We start from the raw sequence: 17,253 nt of genomic DNA, 5'->3' as shown, positions 1-17,253 counted from the left end.
CACCATTCAAAGCCATATGAAAGTGGCTGCTGGTACAATGGGAAATCCTTAGGGAACGGTTCTGCTTCTCTGATAAATGGCAGCATTAATTATTGACTGGCTCCAATAAAAGAGACTACCACTTTTTTTAAAAAAAGGAAGTAGTATATACTGCCTACATATTTTATCCACCCACACAGTCGTCACCAAAATAAAATCACTGATAAGACAAGACTGTGGGTTAAAGGTTATGAACAGGAAACTTAGAGGAGAAAAAAACTAAAGTTGCTAACAAGCATCCCAAGATCCTCGACCTCACTAGTCAGACTGCAAATACAAGTGCAAACGGTTCCATTAGCTACCAGAGCCTCTGCCGTCACATGGGTCAAACAGAGTCAGGTAACATCAAGAGTTGGTAAGAATGGGACAAAGAGGTACCCACTCTCCTATACTGACGTTGGAAGTATACGCTGCCAGTTTTCTTGGAAGGCAATTTAGCAATTTATTTCAAAACTAAAAATATACATGCCCCATGACCCACTCATCCCAATTCTTGTGATCCACCCATGATACTGTCCCAAATACACAGACGTAGGGGATACAGCTGTTTCCTTGTTACCATAAACAACTGCAAAGTTCCTCAATAAAGAAACTAATAAATAACATGATACATTCAGACTGTGGTAAACATGAAGCAATTATAGGAAACACTAAGTGACAAAGCAAGTTGCAGAAAACGATACAGGATCGCAGCACACAATCTATCCCATCCATTCAAGCACTCCCCCGACCACACACTTTAACATCTCGAAAGTCAGATTCAGTTTTGCAATCCAGTATTCTACACTTAAAAGAGCAGTTTTCCTTTCTTAATAGCATGTAAGATAATAGTGAGTCTTAGAACTGACAAAATACAGAACGTAAACACACCCACACGCATATTCTCCAGGTCCCCTTATATGACGGTAGATGCAAATAACAAAATCCAGAAGTCACGCGACAAGAAACCAAAGGAGTCTCTCAGAAAACTGAAGCCTTACCTGGGACATCGGAACCTTTCCAAGGAAAAGGCGTGGAAGAACAAACTGAACTGTTAAGACGGACTGCCTCTAGGGAAAGCCCTGCCAAAACTGGTGGATGGGGGCTGAAAAGGAGCTTCCATTTACATACGCTTGTTTATATGTCAAAGCTTTTCTTCTTCAAGAACTTATTCAATACTTGGGAAAGATAAATATTAAGAAAAGACAAAAGTGTGGCACTGACCTTATTTAATAAAAATTGAAATAATTCAGCACTCTGTGGACCTCCCATGTGTCTTAGCTACTCAGCAAACAGTATCACTAGACAAGGAGCACCAAGAGCAGTAACTTCCTCTAAAGCTTTTGGGACGGGATTATCATAGTTCTGTATTTACTAATGAAAGGGCAACTCCCACTTCAAAATCCAACTCTTGGAATGCTATTTCAATTAATGATGGACATTACAGAAAACATTTTTATATTCATACCTTCAACTTAATACATATTTATTGAGCCCAAGTGTAAATTCACTGCCATCATGTAACTTACAAATTACTGAGGTTGAATTAAAAATTTATAACATGGCAATACAGTAAACAGCAGTATCCAGGTGCATATTTCAGGTATATATTTACTGCAAACAAAGTATAACAGTTACATGGGATAAAAAAAATATTCTATTTTATTTGAGGGGGGGGAGAGCATGAGCGGGGGAACGGGCAGAGAGGGAGAAGCAGACTTCCTGCTGAGTGGGGAGCCTGACACGACATGGGCCTCGGATCCCAGGACCCTGAGATCATAACCTGAGCCAAAGGCAGATGTCCAACTGACTGAGCCACCCAGGCGCCCCAAGAAAAGATTGGAGTTTACTTCTGACTTAGAAGGAAACAGATCAAAAGGCAACGAAGTAGACTTGTTTCAACTCAGGCTGGGCCAGTAGTTGAGTTTAATTCCATCACAGTCTATAATCAAGATAAAGCAAAATGGATTAGAGTTTACAAAACCAAAATAAACCTTTTGCATTGTCTTTCATGGAAAAACCAAAAAGCTCAAAAGAGTTGCTATTTCATTCTCTTCCCAATGAAATCTCTCTGAAATACAACCTTGAAAAATTATCTTGGCAAGAAAAATGGTGTTGTACGTACCTACTGTTGTATTATTTAAATTAAAAAAATCTAACTATTCAACAATAACACAACACTTAAATTACAGTAATCCAGGGAACAGAATATACAGCTATTAAAAAGGCAATTATAAGGGCTACACAGCATTTCAGAGAACAGGTTTATGATGTATTAACTAAAGTTAAGTAGAATGAAAAATTATATATGATGTTTAGAATTATATAAAAATGCCTACAACATGGCCAAAGACCCACACAGAATGTAGAAAGACGAAATTTCAAGAATTGGGTGAGCGATTATACATACTATAGAGCTTCCTTTTAAAAAATTATAGTTAATGGGGCACCTGGATGGCTCAGTCAGTTGAGTGTCTGATTCCTGATTTTGGCTCAGGTCATTATCTCAGGGTCGTAGGATTGAGCCCTGCGTCCGCTTGTGCTGGGCATGGAGCCTACTTAGATTCTCTCTCTCCCTCTCCCCCCCCCACAACCCCACTCTCTGTCTCTCTCCCTCTCTGCCTCCCCACTCTCTTCCAATCAATCAATCAATTAAAATTACAGTTAAGATTTTTCTTACAAAACTAGCTACTTAGAACCCTATTGTTAAAACGTATTACAATAGTGGCTACTTTGGGCTACCATTAACCAAAAAGCCTTCCTTTAATTTTGAAGATGTGCCTAACCATCCTTAAGCATCTACCTTTATTTCATACAAATTAACCACCAAAAGTTTTCTGGTACTAATTATGTCACAGGTAATTATTAAAACAGCCCGAGGGCACCTGGCTGGCTCAGTCGGTAGAGCATGCGACTCTTGATCTCGGGGTGTGAGTTCAAGCACCATGTTAGGTGTGGAGATTACTTAAAAAATAAAAAGAAGAAAAAGAAAAAGAAAAGAAAGAAAAAAGAAACATAGCCCAGAACAATGTTCTCACTTTCACCAACTTGTGATGATTTGAAGAACAGTTCCAACTTCTGATCTATTAGCTGAAACATAATTAAGCTTTTTTTTTTAAGATTTTATTTATTCAGTTATTTGAGAGAGAGGGAGAGAATCCCAAGCACACTTCCCGCTGAGCACAGAGCCTGAGGTGGGGCTCGATCCCAGGACCCTGATGAGATCATGACCAGAGCTGAACCCAACGGTCAGACACTCAACCAACGAGCCACGCAGGCGCCCCAGGTTTTTTTAAAAAAACCAAACAGGAACTATTCTAACTACATCATTTTATCTTGAGTCTTATAAAAAGAAATTATGTGCTGGTGACTTGAGAAAGAAGGTGTGGCGAGCCTGAGAAGTAGCAGGGGCAGAGCACATGGCACAAGTTCCTTGCTTTGTTCAGTCACTATTCCTGGGATTTTGTTTCATTTTCTCCTTCAGAAAAGAAAAAAGAAAAAAAAAAAAAAAAAGCCTGTGAAAGTAGTTGCTTTGACCTAAGTAAATGTAAATAAAGATAAAAGCAGATGGAAACTTCACTCACTGGAAGACCAAACACGTTCCTGATAAGTCACGTAATACAGGAATTTTCAAACCTACACAACACACAAATTCTTAACTTGGCACGGGGACAGGATTTGAACTAACAGGTCTAGCGCATACGAGGAAAAAATTTTTTAGCTTATGAGCACACCAGTTATTTTAATGGCGGGAGGGCCCATTTCTTATCAGGTAATGAATTTACTTTATTTTGAACACTCAGAACACTCAGCAGTAATGATCTAGGAGCAGGGGAAGAAGGGATTGGTGCGTAAACAAGGAAACTGTACTCATTAATCAGCAAGGTGTTCGGCTGACCTCCAGCCCTAAGAAGTGACTCATCAATAGGGAGGGTGAGTTTCAGGATATCTGAATGTCATTTTAACACCTGCCCTTTTTATGCCTGACGGAATTAAGAATATACCACCAATCCATAAAGGATTTTTCAAAAGAGAAATATGTCTCTGGGCGCCTACCTGGCTCCATCAGTACAGCACGGACTCCTGATCTCAGGGCTGTGAGATGGGGCCTCACAGTGGGTGCAGAGATTACTTAAAACTAGAATCTTTAGGGGCGCCTGGGTGGCACAGTCATTAGGCGTCTGCCTTCGGCTCAGGGCGTGATCCCGGTGTTTCGGGATCGAGCCCCATATCGGGCTCCTCCACTGGGAGCCTGCTTCTTCCTCTCCCACTCCCCCTGCCTATGTTCCCTCTCTCGCTGGCTGTCTGTCACATAAATAAATAAAACCTTTAAAAAAAAAATAAATAACCTAGAATCTTTAGAGGTGCCTGGGTGGGTGGCTCAGTCAGCTGAACATCTGCCTTTGGCTCAGGTCATGATCCCAGTCCAGTCCTGCTTCGGGCTCTCAAGAGCTCAGTGGGGAGCCTGCTTCTCCCTCTCCCCCTGCTTGTGCTCTTTCTCTCTCTCACCTGTTCACTCTCTCTCTCAAATAAATAAAAATCTTAAAATAAAATAAAATCTTAAAAAAAAAAAAGAGGAATACGTTTTAACAGTTAGTTCTGGTCAGGCAGTCAAATCTGTTCACCACCAAGAGCCCCAGAGCTAAGCAAGCACCATGCTTGGTCCACCAGTACTGCCAAAACCATGCCCAACAAATCTCACTAAAGAAAAAATTAACTTTACAGGTCAATTTCTGTGAGACTTAGCAAAACAGTACATCCATTCTTATGAATTATACTGGCATTTCCATCGAATCATTTACACACTTGTTAGTTTTAAGAACTGTTCCATAATCTTTTCTTTAAACTCTATTACCAGATCTTCAAATTAATCATCCTTATTCAGGCTGGGGACAAAATTTATCTAAAACAAGAACAAAACCCAAAAAAACCACAACAAAACAAGAAAAGGAAACACACCAAAATGTTAATAGTAACAGTTATTTCTGAAAGACTGGATTATAGATTTTTCTTTATTAATTTTTTATTTTCCCAAATTTTCTTCAATACGCATATGTACTTTCATATTAAATACATACACACTGCGATGCCTGGGTGGCTCAGATGGTTAAGTGTCCGCCTTCATTTGGGGTCATGATCCCATGGTCCTGGGATCGAGCCCCATGCTGGGCTCCCCACTCAACGGGGAGTCTGTTTCTCCCTCTCCCCGCTACTTTCACTCTCTCTCTCTCTCTCAAATGAATAAAAATCTTTAAAAATAAATACATACATACACACACACTTCTTTTCTTAACAAAATTTTTTAAAAAGTCAAGATAACTGGGGTACCTGGGTGGCTCAGTCAGTTAAGCATCTGCCTTTGGCTCAGGTCATGATCCCAGGATCCTGGGACTGAGTCCCATGTCGGGCTCCCTGCTGAGTGGGGAGTCTGCTTCTCCCTCCGCCTCTCCCCCGCACCCTCCACCCCCCTACCCGGCCCGCTGGGGCTTGCACATGCACGCTCTTTTTTTTTTTCCTCTCTCTCTCTCTGTGTCACAAAAATAAATAAAATCTTAAAGAAAAAAAAGTCAAGCAACTTATTTTTCAGCCTTTGGGACAGGTTAACAGATCAATTACCCTCCCCTGAGAGATATATATATACCTGTGTTTTGTGTATCCCTCAGGGGAGGGTAATTGATCTGTTAACTGGTACTCCTCCCTCCCATTGTCTGGCAACCCCAAGCATGCAGATGGCTACCTCACCCCTACTTCAGCAAAGAGCTACCTCACCCCTCCTTCAGCAGAGGTCTGCAGTTTACTAGAGAACCTGAATCAGATGCTCCAGATGGGAGGACACCAGGCTGCGAGTGAACTGCAGGACTAAACACAGAGAAACAAAAGTTTCCCTAGTAAATGGTGAACAACTCCAGCCGCCCTCCCTTCTCCTGCCTGGTTCCTGATGGCTGACAACTAAGTTCATACATCCCAGGAAGGAGACAGGAGTATTTGCAGGGGAAACTAGCCCAAAAGAAAAAACCGACAGTTACTGATTTGACAGATACTGATGTCTGAGGGTTCCCCTATGAAACCTGTGCCTCTTCACCCTCCAGGAAAGGCTTCTGCTCAAGGTTACAGTGAGCTGCTCAGTGCCCTACCCTTCTATATGAAGGAATAGCCAAGTGTTACCCAACATTTGAGAAAGCTTCCAACATGGAAAAAAAGTCTAAAAGAAAATTTTAAAGATTTTATTTACTTGAGAGAGTGAGAGAGCATGTGCAAAAGCAGGAGGGGTAGAGCGAGAGAATCTCAAGCAGACTCCACACTAAGCGTGGAGTCTGATGCGAGGCTGGATCCCACGACCCTGAGATCCTGAAACGAACCAAAGCTAAGAGTCAGACACCCAACCGAATGAGCCACCCAGGCCCCCCTAAAAGAAAATTTTAAAATAAAACACAGAACTAAACTTGCATTTAATATCCTCAGAGACAGAAGCTGATAAGTCCATTAAGCAAAACAAGGTACCAGAAAGAAAGACAATTTAGAGAATAAAAACTCTTGGAAATGAAAAATGTAAAAACAAATTTTTAAAAATCTTCCATAGGTTGGAAAATAGAGTTGAAATTATCTCTTAAAAGACAGAGCAAAGGGGCGCCTGGGTGGCAGGCCTTCGGCTCAGGGCGTGATCCCGGCGTTGTGGGATCGAGCCCCACATCAGGCTCTTCCGCTATGAGCCTGCTTCTTCCTCTCCCACTCCTCCTGCTTGTGTTCCCTCTCTCGCTGGCTGTCTCTATCTCTGTCAAATAAATAAATAAAATCTTTAAAAAAAAAAAAAAGACAGAGCAAAAAGACAAAGATGGAAAAGATAACAGAATTAGATGTTCAATCCAGGATCCAACACCTGATATTAACAGCATAATTCATACATTAACAGTATGAAGAGAGAGGAAAAAAGAGGGGCAATTATCATGAAATAATACAAGAAAATTTCCCACAAATGAAGGATGCAGGTTTAGAGACTAGAAGAACTATCAAACATTGAACATAATCATTCAAAAAATTAAACAAACAGAAAGGCAATAACAGAAGTTCTTGAACACCGGAGATAAGAGAAAATTCTAAAAACTTCTAGGAAGAAAAACAGGTGACATACACAGGACCAGGAATAAGAAAGACTACAGACATCTTAAGATTATGAATACTGAAAGCTAGAAAACAATGGACTAATACCTTGAAATTCTGGGAGGACCCATTTTGAACTTCTGACCTCCAGAATCGTAAGACTGTATGTGCTGTTTTAAGCCATTAAATCTGTGATTTGTTATAGTGGTAATAGGAAACTAATGCAATACAGAAAACACATTTTCCCAAGCAACTAAAAATAGAAATGGCTTCTAAATTATGTTCTTATTAAATTCATTAGTACTTAACTTTACAGTTCTAATAAGGCAGCATAATTTGATAATAGTATTATAATCACAGTTACCAACCCCAAAGCTCTGAAAGATTAATATTAAGTCCCTTCCACCTGAAATAATATACAAAGGGTTATTAGTCTCACCCCTCAATTGCTAGAATAAGTTTACACAAAAATCATATTTTTCTCTTCTCTCTGGAGATAAAGGTGGAGGATGTAACAAAGTATTTCAATGTCCCTTCTAGCCTTTATTTGATGAAATGAAACCATACAATCTACGAGCTGGAGAGGATATTCACCATCAGTGACTGAATTGCACACCTGAAGTTCAAATCCCCTCTGCACATCTACTTGGCCTGCAATAATTTGTTACTGGACACACAGTATAAAAAAGATGCATATGAAATCATCAGTACCCTAAAGTATGAGAGAAGCAAAGTACAGAGTTCCTGTATGCTGTGGAAGTTACCAGTTTAAACTAAAATAACTATAAAGAATTCTACGCAAGCCTCAGGGTAACCACAAAGAAAAAACCTGTAGCAGATACAAAGAAGATTAAGAAAGAGGAACTGAAGCCTACCCACCTTGCAACTGCTGACTTACGCCTGAGCAGGTCCAGGGGAGGGGAACTCACTGTCCCAGAGCATTCTATTCCATCTCTGCGTGGCTGTGAGTTTTAGTTCTTTAACCTGACTTCGCCTCTCACATTTTCATCCAGAGGGTCTATTTCCGGTGCTCAGCATTAAGTAAAACACATTTAACCGATAAGACCTCAAAAGCCACAAAACACCCATCATGTTTGCCCTGAGTTCCCTACTCTCTGGGCTGAGCATCCGTAGCTCCTTCCCTCGCCCCTCCCGAAGACCTGCACTTATATCCCCTCTCCGCCGAGTACGTAATAGGGACTACTCATTTAACCCTCCGAGCCTCAGTTTTGTTACCAATAAAATGGAGGGACCTTCTCCATAGGGTTCTTGTGAGGGTTAGAAAAAATGTGTTCCAAAGTCCTGGTAGAGTGCCCACACCGAGCACGGAGCAGACACTGACCGCACAGCACCCATCACGGTAACGACAGCAGGGATCTGAATTCCCGCATCTAGACAAGTTGCTCTCTTCTGGACCAGCTCCATTTGTCTTTAACCCTACAGGATGACGCCTCAAACTAAAAAGCATTATCCAGGGACTGTCTGATCTGTACAGAGGAGAGCAGGACCATCTCTCTCCTCCCTGTATTTCCACCAAACCAGCCTAAGATCAAATGTGTTTGCTTTCACGGCCCTAGCACACTGCCGACTCCCAAAGAATACTTGGAGTAAAATCCATCTTTCAGAAATATTAAAATTAAAACCACATCTCCTCCATGTTGGATTGAGAAAAACCTGACTGGTAAATTCTTATATTACTTGTAAGAAAGTGTAACACAATGCAGTATTTCTGAGCCAATGACTATAAAACACCCTGGCCTAGCACGTACTAAGTGTTTAATAAAAGCTGACTCCTCCTCCCAATTAATTCAACACACCCCATAATAAAGTCTTGGTTATCTCTCCTCTTTAACAACGTAAGCAGCCACAGAATACCAACTGCCAGGCACTCGACTAAGAATTTACATATATAATTTCCCGTAACTCTCACAACAACCCTTGAGTTAAAGGAAGGCACGGCATTTAAGAAACTGAGTGGCAGAACTAGAAAAAGGGCCCTAGATAGTGTTGACTCCAGAGCGCAACTTCCTAAATACTGAGCCAGAACAGATCTCATTTAGTGAACGGATTAAAGTACAGTAGTCCTCCCTTATCCGCGGGGGATACATTTCAAGGCCCACTGTGATGGCCATGGATGGTACCAAACCCTATATATAGTATGCTTTTTCCCCATATGTATGTATCTATGATAAAGCTTAATTTATAAAATGAGGCACAGTGAGACAGTAACAACAAGAATAGAACAATTATAACAACACCCTGTAATAAAAGTTATGTGAACGTGGCCTCTCTCAAGATACCTTACTGTCCTGTCCTCATCCTTATAATGGCGGGAGATGATAAAATGCCTCCATGATGGATGAGATGACGTGAGGTGAAGGACGCTGGAGGTGTGACGCTGCGCCAGGCTGCTACTGACCTTCTGACGCTTGGTCAGGAGGAGGACCACCTGCATCCTGACTGCAGCTGACCACCAGGGAGAGCGATGCCACGGATAAGGGGGAAGCTACCATAAACAGTATCTCCTTCTGGGTGTTGGTGACCAGAGTATGTACCCTTTGTGAAAGTCCATCATGCGATACACCTATCACCTGTGTCCTTTTCTGCATGTGTGTTAAACAAACAGAGGCTTCTGGTGAATGTTAAAATCACTTACATTAAACACACACGCATATAAACATGCACATGTACAAACATATCCTTGAATCCAGTCTTCACACGAAAACTTCAGCTCAAATTTAATATGAACCAGCAAATTAAAAAATTAGATGCTTGAGAGGTATTACTATTCTTAGTGGCTACAATTTCTTTTTTTTTTCTTTTTTTGATTTGGTGTTTTTTTTTTTAAGATCGTATTTATTTATTTATTTTAGGAGAGTGAGAGAGCAAGCATGCAAGCGGGCGAGGGAGAGTGAAAAACAGACTCCAAGCTGGGTACAGATCCTGATGTGGGGCTCGATCTCACGACACTGAGATCATGATCTGAGCTGATATCAAGAGTCTGATGCTTAACCGACTGAGCCACCCAGGCGCTCCCAGTGGTTAGAACTGTCTCTTGGGTCTGTATGTCCTCCTATAGTATTATACACTTACGTCTAAAGGTAAAGACAATAAAAAAGGGAAAAATAAACTCAAAATTTATGGGGTGCCTAGGTGACTCAGTCAGTTAAGTGTCTGCCTTCGGCTCCCTGCTTGTGGGGAGCCTGCTTCTCCCTCTCCTCCCCACTCGTGCTCTCTCAAATAAATAAAATCTTTTAAAAAAAACCTCAAAATTTAACAGATGGTCGATAGTAATAAACTTGAAATTATCTGAGGGCAGACCACTGAAGTCCAGGAGGCACACACTAATTATACATGTTACCAAAGAATAAATTACAGCTGTACATTTTTAAAAAACATTAATGGGGCCATCCTTACATGCTGTTGTACACGCATATGCTAAAGTGACAAACGGAAACAGCCATTTCGGCCCGTCCGCCTGACAGCCTCTCTGCGATCGGTGACAGCTGTGTGTACCACGGAGTATAATCACCAGCACAGCTAGCGGAAACGCATTAACAAGTCCAGAAAGACCCTGAGGCCAAGACTTAAGTTCCTCCAAATTCAACTACAGCTTAAATACATCATAGGCTCAAAAATGCTCCCTTCTCTCTGTCTGTCTGTCTGTCTCTCTCTCTCTCACACACACACACACCCACCCTTGATCTGTCTACCGAAAAGGCCTAGAAATAATGGCCAATCCAGTAGCAATGAGCATCCACTACCATCATCCATGTTACGTCTCTTCAAATGCTGTTTCCCACTAACGGGAACCATGTCTCCTTGGACAAATGGCTGATGATTCCCGCTGAATCAGGGAATGTATAAGAATAACCTGGAATATCTCATCACACCAGATAGCAAGGAAGCTATGAAAAATTACCAGTCATGTCAAAGGAACTTACGAGCCAATCTGACAAGGCTCCCACTTGCTAAAGATGGTATTGAGCATCGGTAAGAGCTTAAGAAAAATCAAATATGTTTAAAAGCATGAGTACATAAGGGCAATAAAAAAACCTGTCACCTGTTAAGGCTGCTAGAGAAACAACTCATTATTTGGAAAACCAATAAAGGGAAAGAAGCATTTTTCCTTTCCTATTTGAATTTACACTCCACACCAAACAGCATATGAAGGAAAGTATTCCAGCGAAAGAAAATTAGAGTACCACCATTTTCCAGTCCCCAATGAATTAACACATCCATTTTCAATTTACAAGAGTTAAAAAAAAAAATCATTACTCTAGCTAAATGCGGGCCTCCCAAAAGAGCTCATATTGTATTAGTAGCAGTGGGATTTATCATGTCAATATTTTGACGAGCACGTTTACTTTAGTCCTTCCGAGCCAATTTCCGCCCCATTACGTTCAAAATCTCAAGCCTGATACAATATCGTGTAGGAATTCAGAGTAGATGGTTATCTCACACTTCACTCCTCCAGGTATCTAAAGAGACTCAATAAAGTGTGTGCAGAAACCAATATGAATCTTTTCATTAGCCCTTAATATTTCCAAGCACATATATTTAAAAAGTTCCAAAATGAGGGGGCGCCTGCGTGGCTCAGTCGGTTGACTGTCTGCCTTCGGCTCAGGTCATGATCTCAGGGTCCTGGAATCGAGCCCGCATCGGGCTCCCTGCTCAGCCTCTCGCTCTGCCTCTCCCCACCGCCCCCCTTCGTGCTCTCTCTCAAATAAATAAAATCTTTTTTAAAAAATAAAAATAAACAAATAAAAAGTTCCAAAATGTGATAAGGCAACAGGATAGTAATTCTAAATATCTTCCTCAGAACACCATCAGAAAAAGCAGGGTTTCTATTCATTTGTCATCTCCTGTAGCGGGAAGACCTCTTTGGAATCAGAGTTGAGAATCAACACTGCCTCTTACAAATAACCGAGGGACCTGGATCAAGTTCCTTTACTAAGAAACCAGAACAACTCCTCACTAGAAGGTCTGTGGAGGATTACACAGAATAATGTATGTTGCATATTATGTATTATACTATCTCAAAGCCGTACCTGACATAGAGTGAACATCAGCTCAGCAACTGGGGCTAATTGACACTGTGGAATTTTAAATTAATGCAACCATCTAACAGCTTCATGCAATGAAAAAATAAAATACTAGAGAAGGACACATTCACCCCCAAAGACTCTAAAAACCAAAACACAACTCCTCAGGTTAGCTCCATCCAAGAAGTATAAAGGCTACAATAAAGCCACCCCACACAGTCCTTACCCAAAGAGCTCAGAATACCAGCTGAAGCTTGCTAAGCTAGAATCGGGCAACTTGGCTCCGCCCCGTAAAAACCTTCAATGGTTCTTCACTGTCACTGACAAAAAGGCTATTTACAATGGCCTTTAAGTCCCTCCGCGGAACTGACATTTCCCGACACACGCCTTGTCCTTTCACAACTCTTGGCCGTTCCCGCCCGCTCCCCAGACCCCGCCTCTGGAATGGCATCTGTCCCTTCCATCCTTCACACTGTATTGAGACTGTCACTGGGTCTTTAACTTTTGGGCACTAAGCTCCTTACCACTACTTTATAGTGGTAACCTAACATAAAACTTTACCCATTAAAGGATTCAACAATGTTTGAAGTTTATTTATCTAAAGCTTATTTATTTAGGTAATTTCTACACCCATTAATGGGGCTCGAACTCACAACCCCAACATCAAGAGTCACATGCTCGGGTGCTTAGGCGGCTCAGTTGGTTAAGCATCTGCCTTCGGATCAGGTCATGATCCCAGGGTCCTGTGATTGAGTCCCGCATCAGGCTCCCTGATGGATGGGGAGCCTGCTGCTCCCCCTGCTTGTGGGCTAGCTCTCTCTCACAAATAAATAAAATCTTAAAAAAAGAGCCACATGTTCTACCAACTGAGCCAGCCTGGAGCCGCAACAATGTCTGAAGTTTGGACAGTGAGAAAGCTAACTTACACTCACCCATACTTTCATCTATTATATTATGTTTACCTGCATGAAATTAAGAGAGTGATTAGTTGACATAATGGGTTCAGACACTGGCCTGTGACCACTGAGACAAGGATGGAAGAAGAAACAGAGTTCGTGATTCCCAATCCAAGTTATTTTCAATAGATAGCCATTCTTTCAAGATTTATATTTATTCCACAGTGGAAGATAAAATTTAATGTCATTTCTGAATCTTGCTGAGATTCTGGTACAAAAACCACAAAAGAGTGATCTATTAGAAATCCTTACAAAACTGATAAAAATGCCAAGTATTGCACTGGGAAAATTTACACATTAAAACAAATGCAGCAACATTTGACTCACCCACTTTCCGTCATTCTTCTGACTGCTTTTAGATTGCACCCCCCTTAGGCGTCTCTTATCCTAACAGCCTCATCATTGCCAACTATGTAATGATCCATGCAGAAAGGTAGCTTTAATTGCTACACTGCTATTTCTCCTTTTAAGTATCTGAATACTGCTTTGAGAGCTTAACTTAGGAAGTGAATGAACCATACCTATCAATGTAGCTTTTCTAAGGTCAGTGATAACTAGGCCCCCCAATTACAGGTTCCCCAAGGGCTTCTACTCAACGAACATGTTAAAATAATGTTAGCTTGAGACCAAATCTTAAATCTGAGACATCAAATTTCATCGAACCTAGCTGCTCTATACACACACATACACACACACACACACACACACACACACACCTGGAAAACAGTTTGGAAGAGAAAAGTTAGTTGTCTAGGAGTTTACATGGTAAATAGAATCCAGGGCCTCCTGACTCCCAAAGCAATGCTAAATTTACTGCACATCATACAGTGTTTTAATCTTTCCAAGAAAATATTACCACTTTCAAATAAGACAGGCTCAGAAGATAAAATGACCTTTATTTTTTTGTTAGTCATGTGGGAAAAGCTAGGATTAAAAGTGGGTCTTTTTCTATTCTTAGATACCTTTGTGCTACTATATACTTTAATCTTCCTGAACACTGGAAAAGTTAAGTTCCAAGAATAAAAATTTGAAGTAAAATATAGTTATACAAATTGTATAGGAAACACCAGATTTCTATATAAGTGGTAATATATCACAACCACAGGAAACACTAAATCCAAGCCAGTGACCTAAGGGTCAAGTGATCCAAAACCCATTAGCCATTACCAATTCCCCGAGCTGGCCAGTGCACAGAGGACTGAACTCCCTGTTCAATGACAATGAATATTTCAAGGGTAAACTTTTTAATAAAAAATACAATGAATGTGGAATAATCAAATGTTCTGCAAAATTTATAAAAGACTATCATTAGTTTGCACAGTTATTTCGGGAGAGAACAAATAGCTTTTGCATGTATCACTACAATGAACTACACAACTTCAGTTACTGAAGTATGTACTGTACTCCAAAAGGAACTCCCTCTGGGAAAAGTGTCATAAATATGCTGTTCTGGAATGTACACGAAACCTAGCAACCACTTTTAAAGTTTCATTCTGCAGAAGATCTGCACCTCAAGATCTAAATATCTCTAAGAATCAAACTAACGGGCTTCTCATCAGTCTTTCCCACTGAAAAGATCATGTGACTGGTATCACCACCAGTGAATCACCCAATTAAAAAAAAAAAAAAAAAAAAACCACACACCACAATGTTGCTCTAAGACAACAGGCATTTTACAATTAATTCTGCGAGAAACAGAGAGGGTACTTTTAGGCCTTAACTGAGAATTTACTCTTGCACATTGTTTCCAAGGTGCAATTCTAACCATCTAGAAGTTACTAGAACATAATGGGCATCCCTTCGAAGCCTTTAGAGGTTGATTAGCCAGAGGGAACCTATTAGCTTAATACTTGCTCCTCTCTGCCACATCAAAACTGCCAGGTGAGCAAGTCCTATCCGGAGTTTACGGTTCCCCAGAATGACTGGAAAGGGAGTGAACAGAACCTATGGGAAGATTTGTTCCTGCCCGAAAAAGGGGTAAAAATCGGTGGAGTGTGATGTGCCAAGCCATAGGAAACAAGAAAAGGAAGGCGACAGTTAAAAACAAAAATAAAAACAAAACCCATACAAAAAGTCATCCTAGAATGGGATCCCCTGGGAGAGAAAAGGCTCATTCTTCCACCCCGGCCATGGAAACCTGAGAAGCTAAATTGGGTAAAACGTCCTGGTAACCTCGGGGAGGCAGGACTCGGACTACTACACTGACGTTCCAGGCCCTTCAGGGGTGTGACCCAGTGGCCCAGCGGGTGGTGACAAACTTCGGGGACCCCCCCCCCCCAAGGACGGAGCTCGCTCCGGTCGCCGCGGCCCGGGCAGGCGAGGCGGTGACTGGCCCGGTCACGCTCGGGCCACGGCCCGGGTCGGATTCGCCGGGGCTGCCGAGGCGGGGGTGGGGCCGAGCCGGCTCACCTTTGAAGAAGCGCAGCGCCAGGCCGTACAGCTCCTCCAGGCCGAAGCCCCAGCGCTGCTCCAGGCGCCGCGCCTCCTCCGCCGCGCCCCCAGCCGCCGCCTCCCCGGGCTCCGGCTGCTCCCCCGCGGCGCCCGGCCCCCGGCCAGCCCCGGGCGGCGAGGGCGGCGGCAGCGGCGGCGGCAGCAGCGGGGCGCCCTCTGCGCCGGGCCGCTCCTCCGGGTCCGGGCTCAGCGTGAGGCCGTCGACGGAGACCTCGAGTCGCTCTGCGTTCAGCACCGCCGCCATCTCCGGCTGCTGCGCCTCCTCGGCGGGGACAGGCGGCGGCCACGTATCGACTTCCTGCTGACCTCTGACCCCCACTTGCCGACGCCGGAACTTCCGCCGCTGAGGAGGATCTCCGGCTCCGGGAGAGGGGCTGAGGCTCGCGCCCCGCCCCTCCGCGACCCCCAGCCCCCGCGGGCCCCGCCCCGGCCGGCCCCGGCCCCGCCCCTCGGGCCCGCGTCTACCCGCGAGCGTCCTCCTCCCCCCTTGGCCCCTCCCCCGCCCCCCACTTTCGGCGGTCGGGGCGGGGCCCGCGGGGCTGGGGGTCGCGGCGGGGCGGGGCCGGGGGGGCTGGGGTCGCGGAGGGGCGGGCCGGGGTGACTGTGGGCAGGCGCCCTAGGCTCGAGGCCGAGACCCCTCCCGGGTGTGGGGTCGTGGACTTCCCGGAACCTGCCCCCCACTTTGCCTTGGTCTTCACTGCAACGCTGGGCGAATGACTTTTTTTGAGGAAGCTGAGGTTGTAGAGAAATCATTGGCTTCTCTGCGGCTGTTTTAAATCGGCAGACCCTGGTTTTGCGAGAACAGTACAATTTGTGGGACCCCCAGTAAGAAAAAACATACCCCAGGGGCTCCTGGGTGGCTTAGTGAAGCAACCGACTCTAGACTCTTGATCTCAGCTCGGGTCTTGGGTCTCAGTCCTGAGTTCAAGCCCCGCGTTGGAGCCTACTTAAAAAAGAAAAATACCCCAAATTATGTGCATAAGTATACTTAGAATGAGAAATCACAAATGATACTTTGAAAAGTTAAAAAAAAGCCACAAGCATCACACACACACAGCCATAAAGCATTTATTAACTTCCTGACACACTTCTACAAGGTGTCCAAAAGTCCAGAAACACAATTACTTTTTTTAGATCGAAAATGCCCTTGACAGCATTACATTTATTTACCTGTCTGTCTAGACTTTATGGGCACCATTTATGATAATTTTTCCCACGCTTTTTGGCTGCATACTTTTAATCACCTTTTCCTACGATGTTTTGTAATACTCTTCCATAAAGAAAATAGGTGGGTGTTCTTTTCAGCAGGGTGCTCAAAATTTTTTGTTATTGTTTATGTTTCAGCCTCACAACTCATTAGTGTTATTAGTGTGTTCTTTTTAAAGATTATTGTCAAATTTGGAAGAACCTGTATCAGGTTGCTTTCACATACGAGCTGTGGGGTATTTTAGGGCTGTTTGGCAGCTTCCATGGCAATGTCGTGTATGGTTTTTACTGGATCCCCAGTGGTTTTCAGAACAAGATCTGTCTGCTCCCTTAAGACAGGTTCTGATCCATTAAGATCAATAAAACATGTGACTTCACCTACAGACAGACTCATTGAATTACACGTTTGTGTCCCATAAACGCAAGAATGGTACTAAATTCCGTTTTGCGTGATTCGCATACAAACATAAGCACGGTGC

At 43.0% G+C, this 17,253-nt stretch overlaps 1 protein-coding gene across 3 annotated transcripts in view; it reads right to left on the bottom strand.

The window, feature by feature from the left end:
- ACBD3 (acyl-CoA binding domain containing 3) overlaps window positions 1-15,876 on the bottom strand; it is a 34,778-nt gene extending 18,902 nt beyond the window's left edge. Inside the window, exon 1 of one of the 3 annotated variants that reach the window (XM_057315193.1) lies at window positions 15,527-15,876. In XM_057315193.1, coding sequence (XP_057171176.1) covers window positions 15,527-15,812 — 286 coding nt within the window. In that variant the 5' untranslated portion in view covers window positions 15,813-15,876. The remainder of the gene's footprint in view (window positions 1-15,526) is intronic. The other 2 variants (XM_057315192.1, XM_026509511.4) reach the window with 2 other exon arrangements.
- Window positions 15,877-17,253: the final 1,377 nt, after the last annotated feature.

The sequence above is a fragment of the Ursus arctos genome, unplaced genomic scaffold (assembly GCF_023065955.2).
Source record: "Ursus arctos isolate Adak ecotype North America unplaced genomic scaffold, UrsArc2.0 scaffold_2, whole genome shotgun sequence".
NCBI classification, from domain to species: domain Eukaryota; kingdom Metazoa; phylum Chordata; class Mammalia; order Carnivora; family Ursidae; genus Ursus; species Ursus arctos.
The sequence above is the reverse complement of the archived record's forward strand: the minus strand, read 5'-3'. Positions and strand labels throughout refer to the sequence as shown.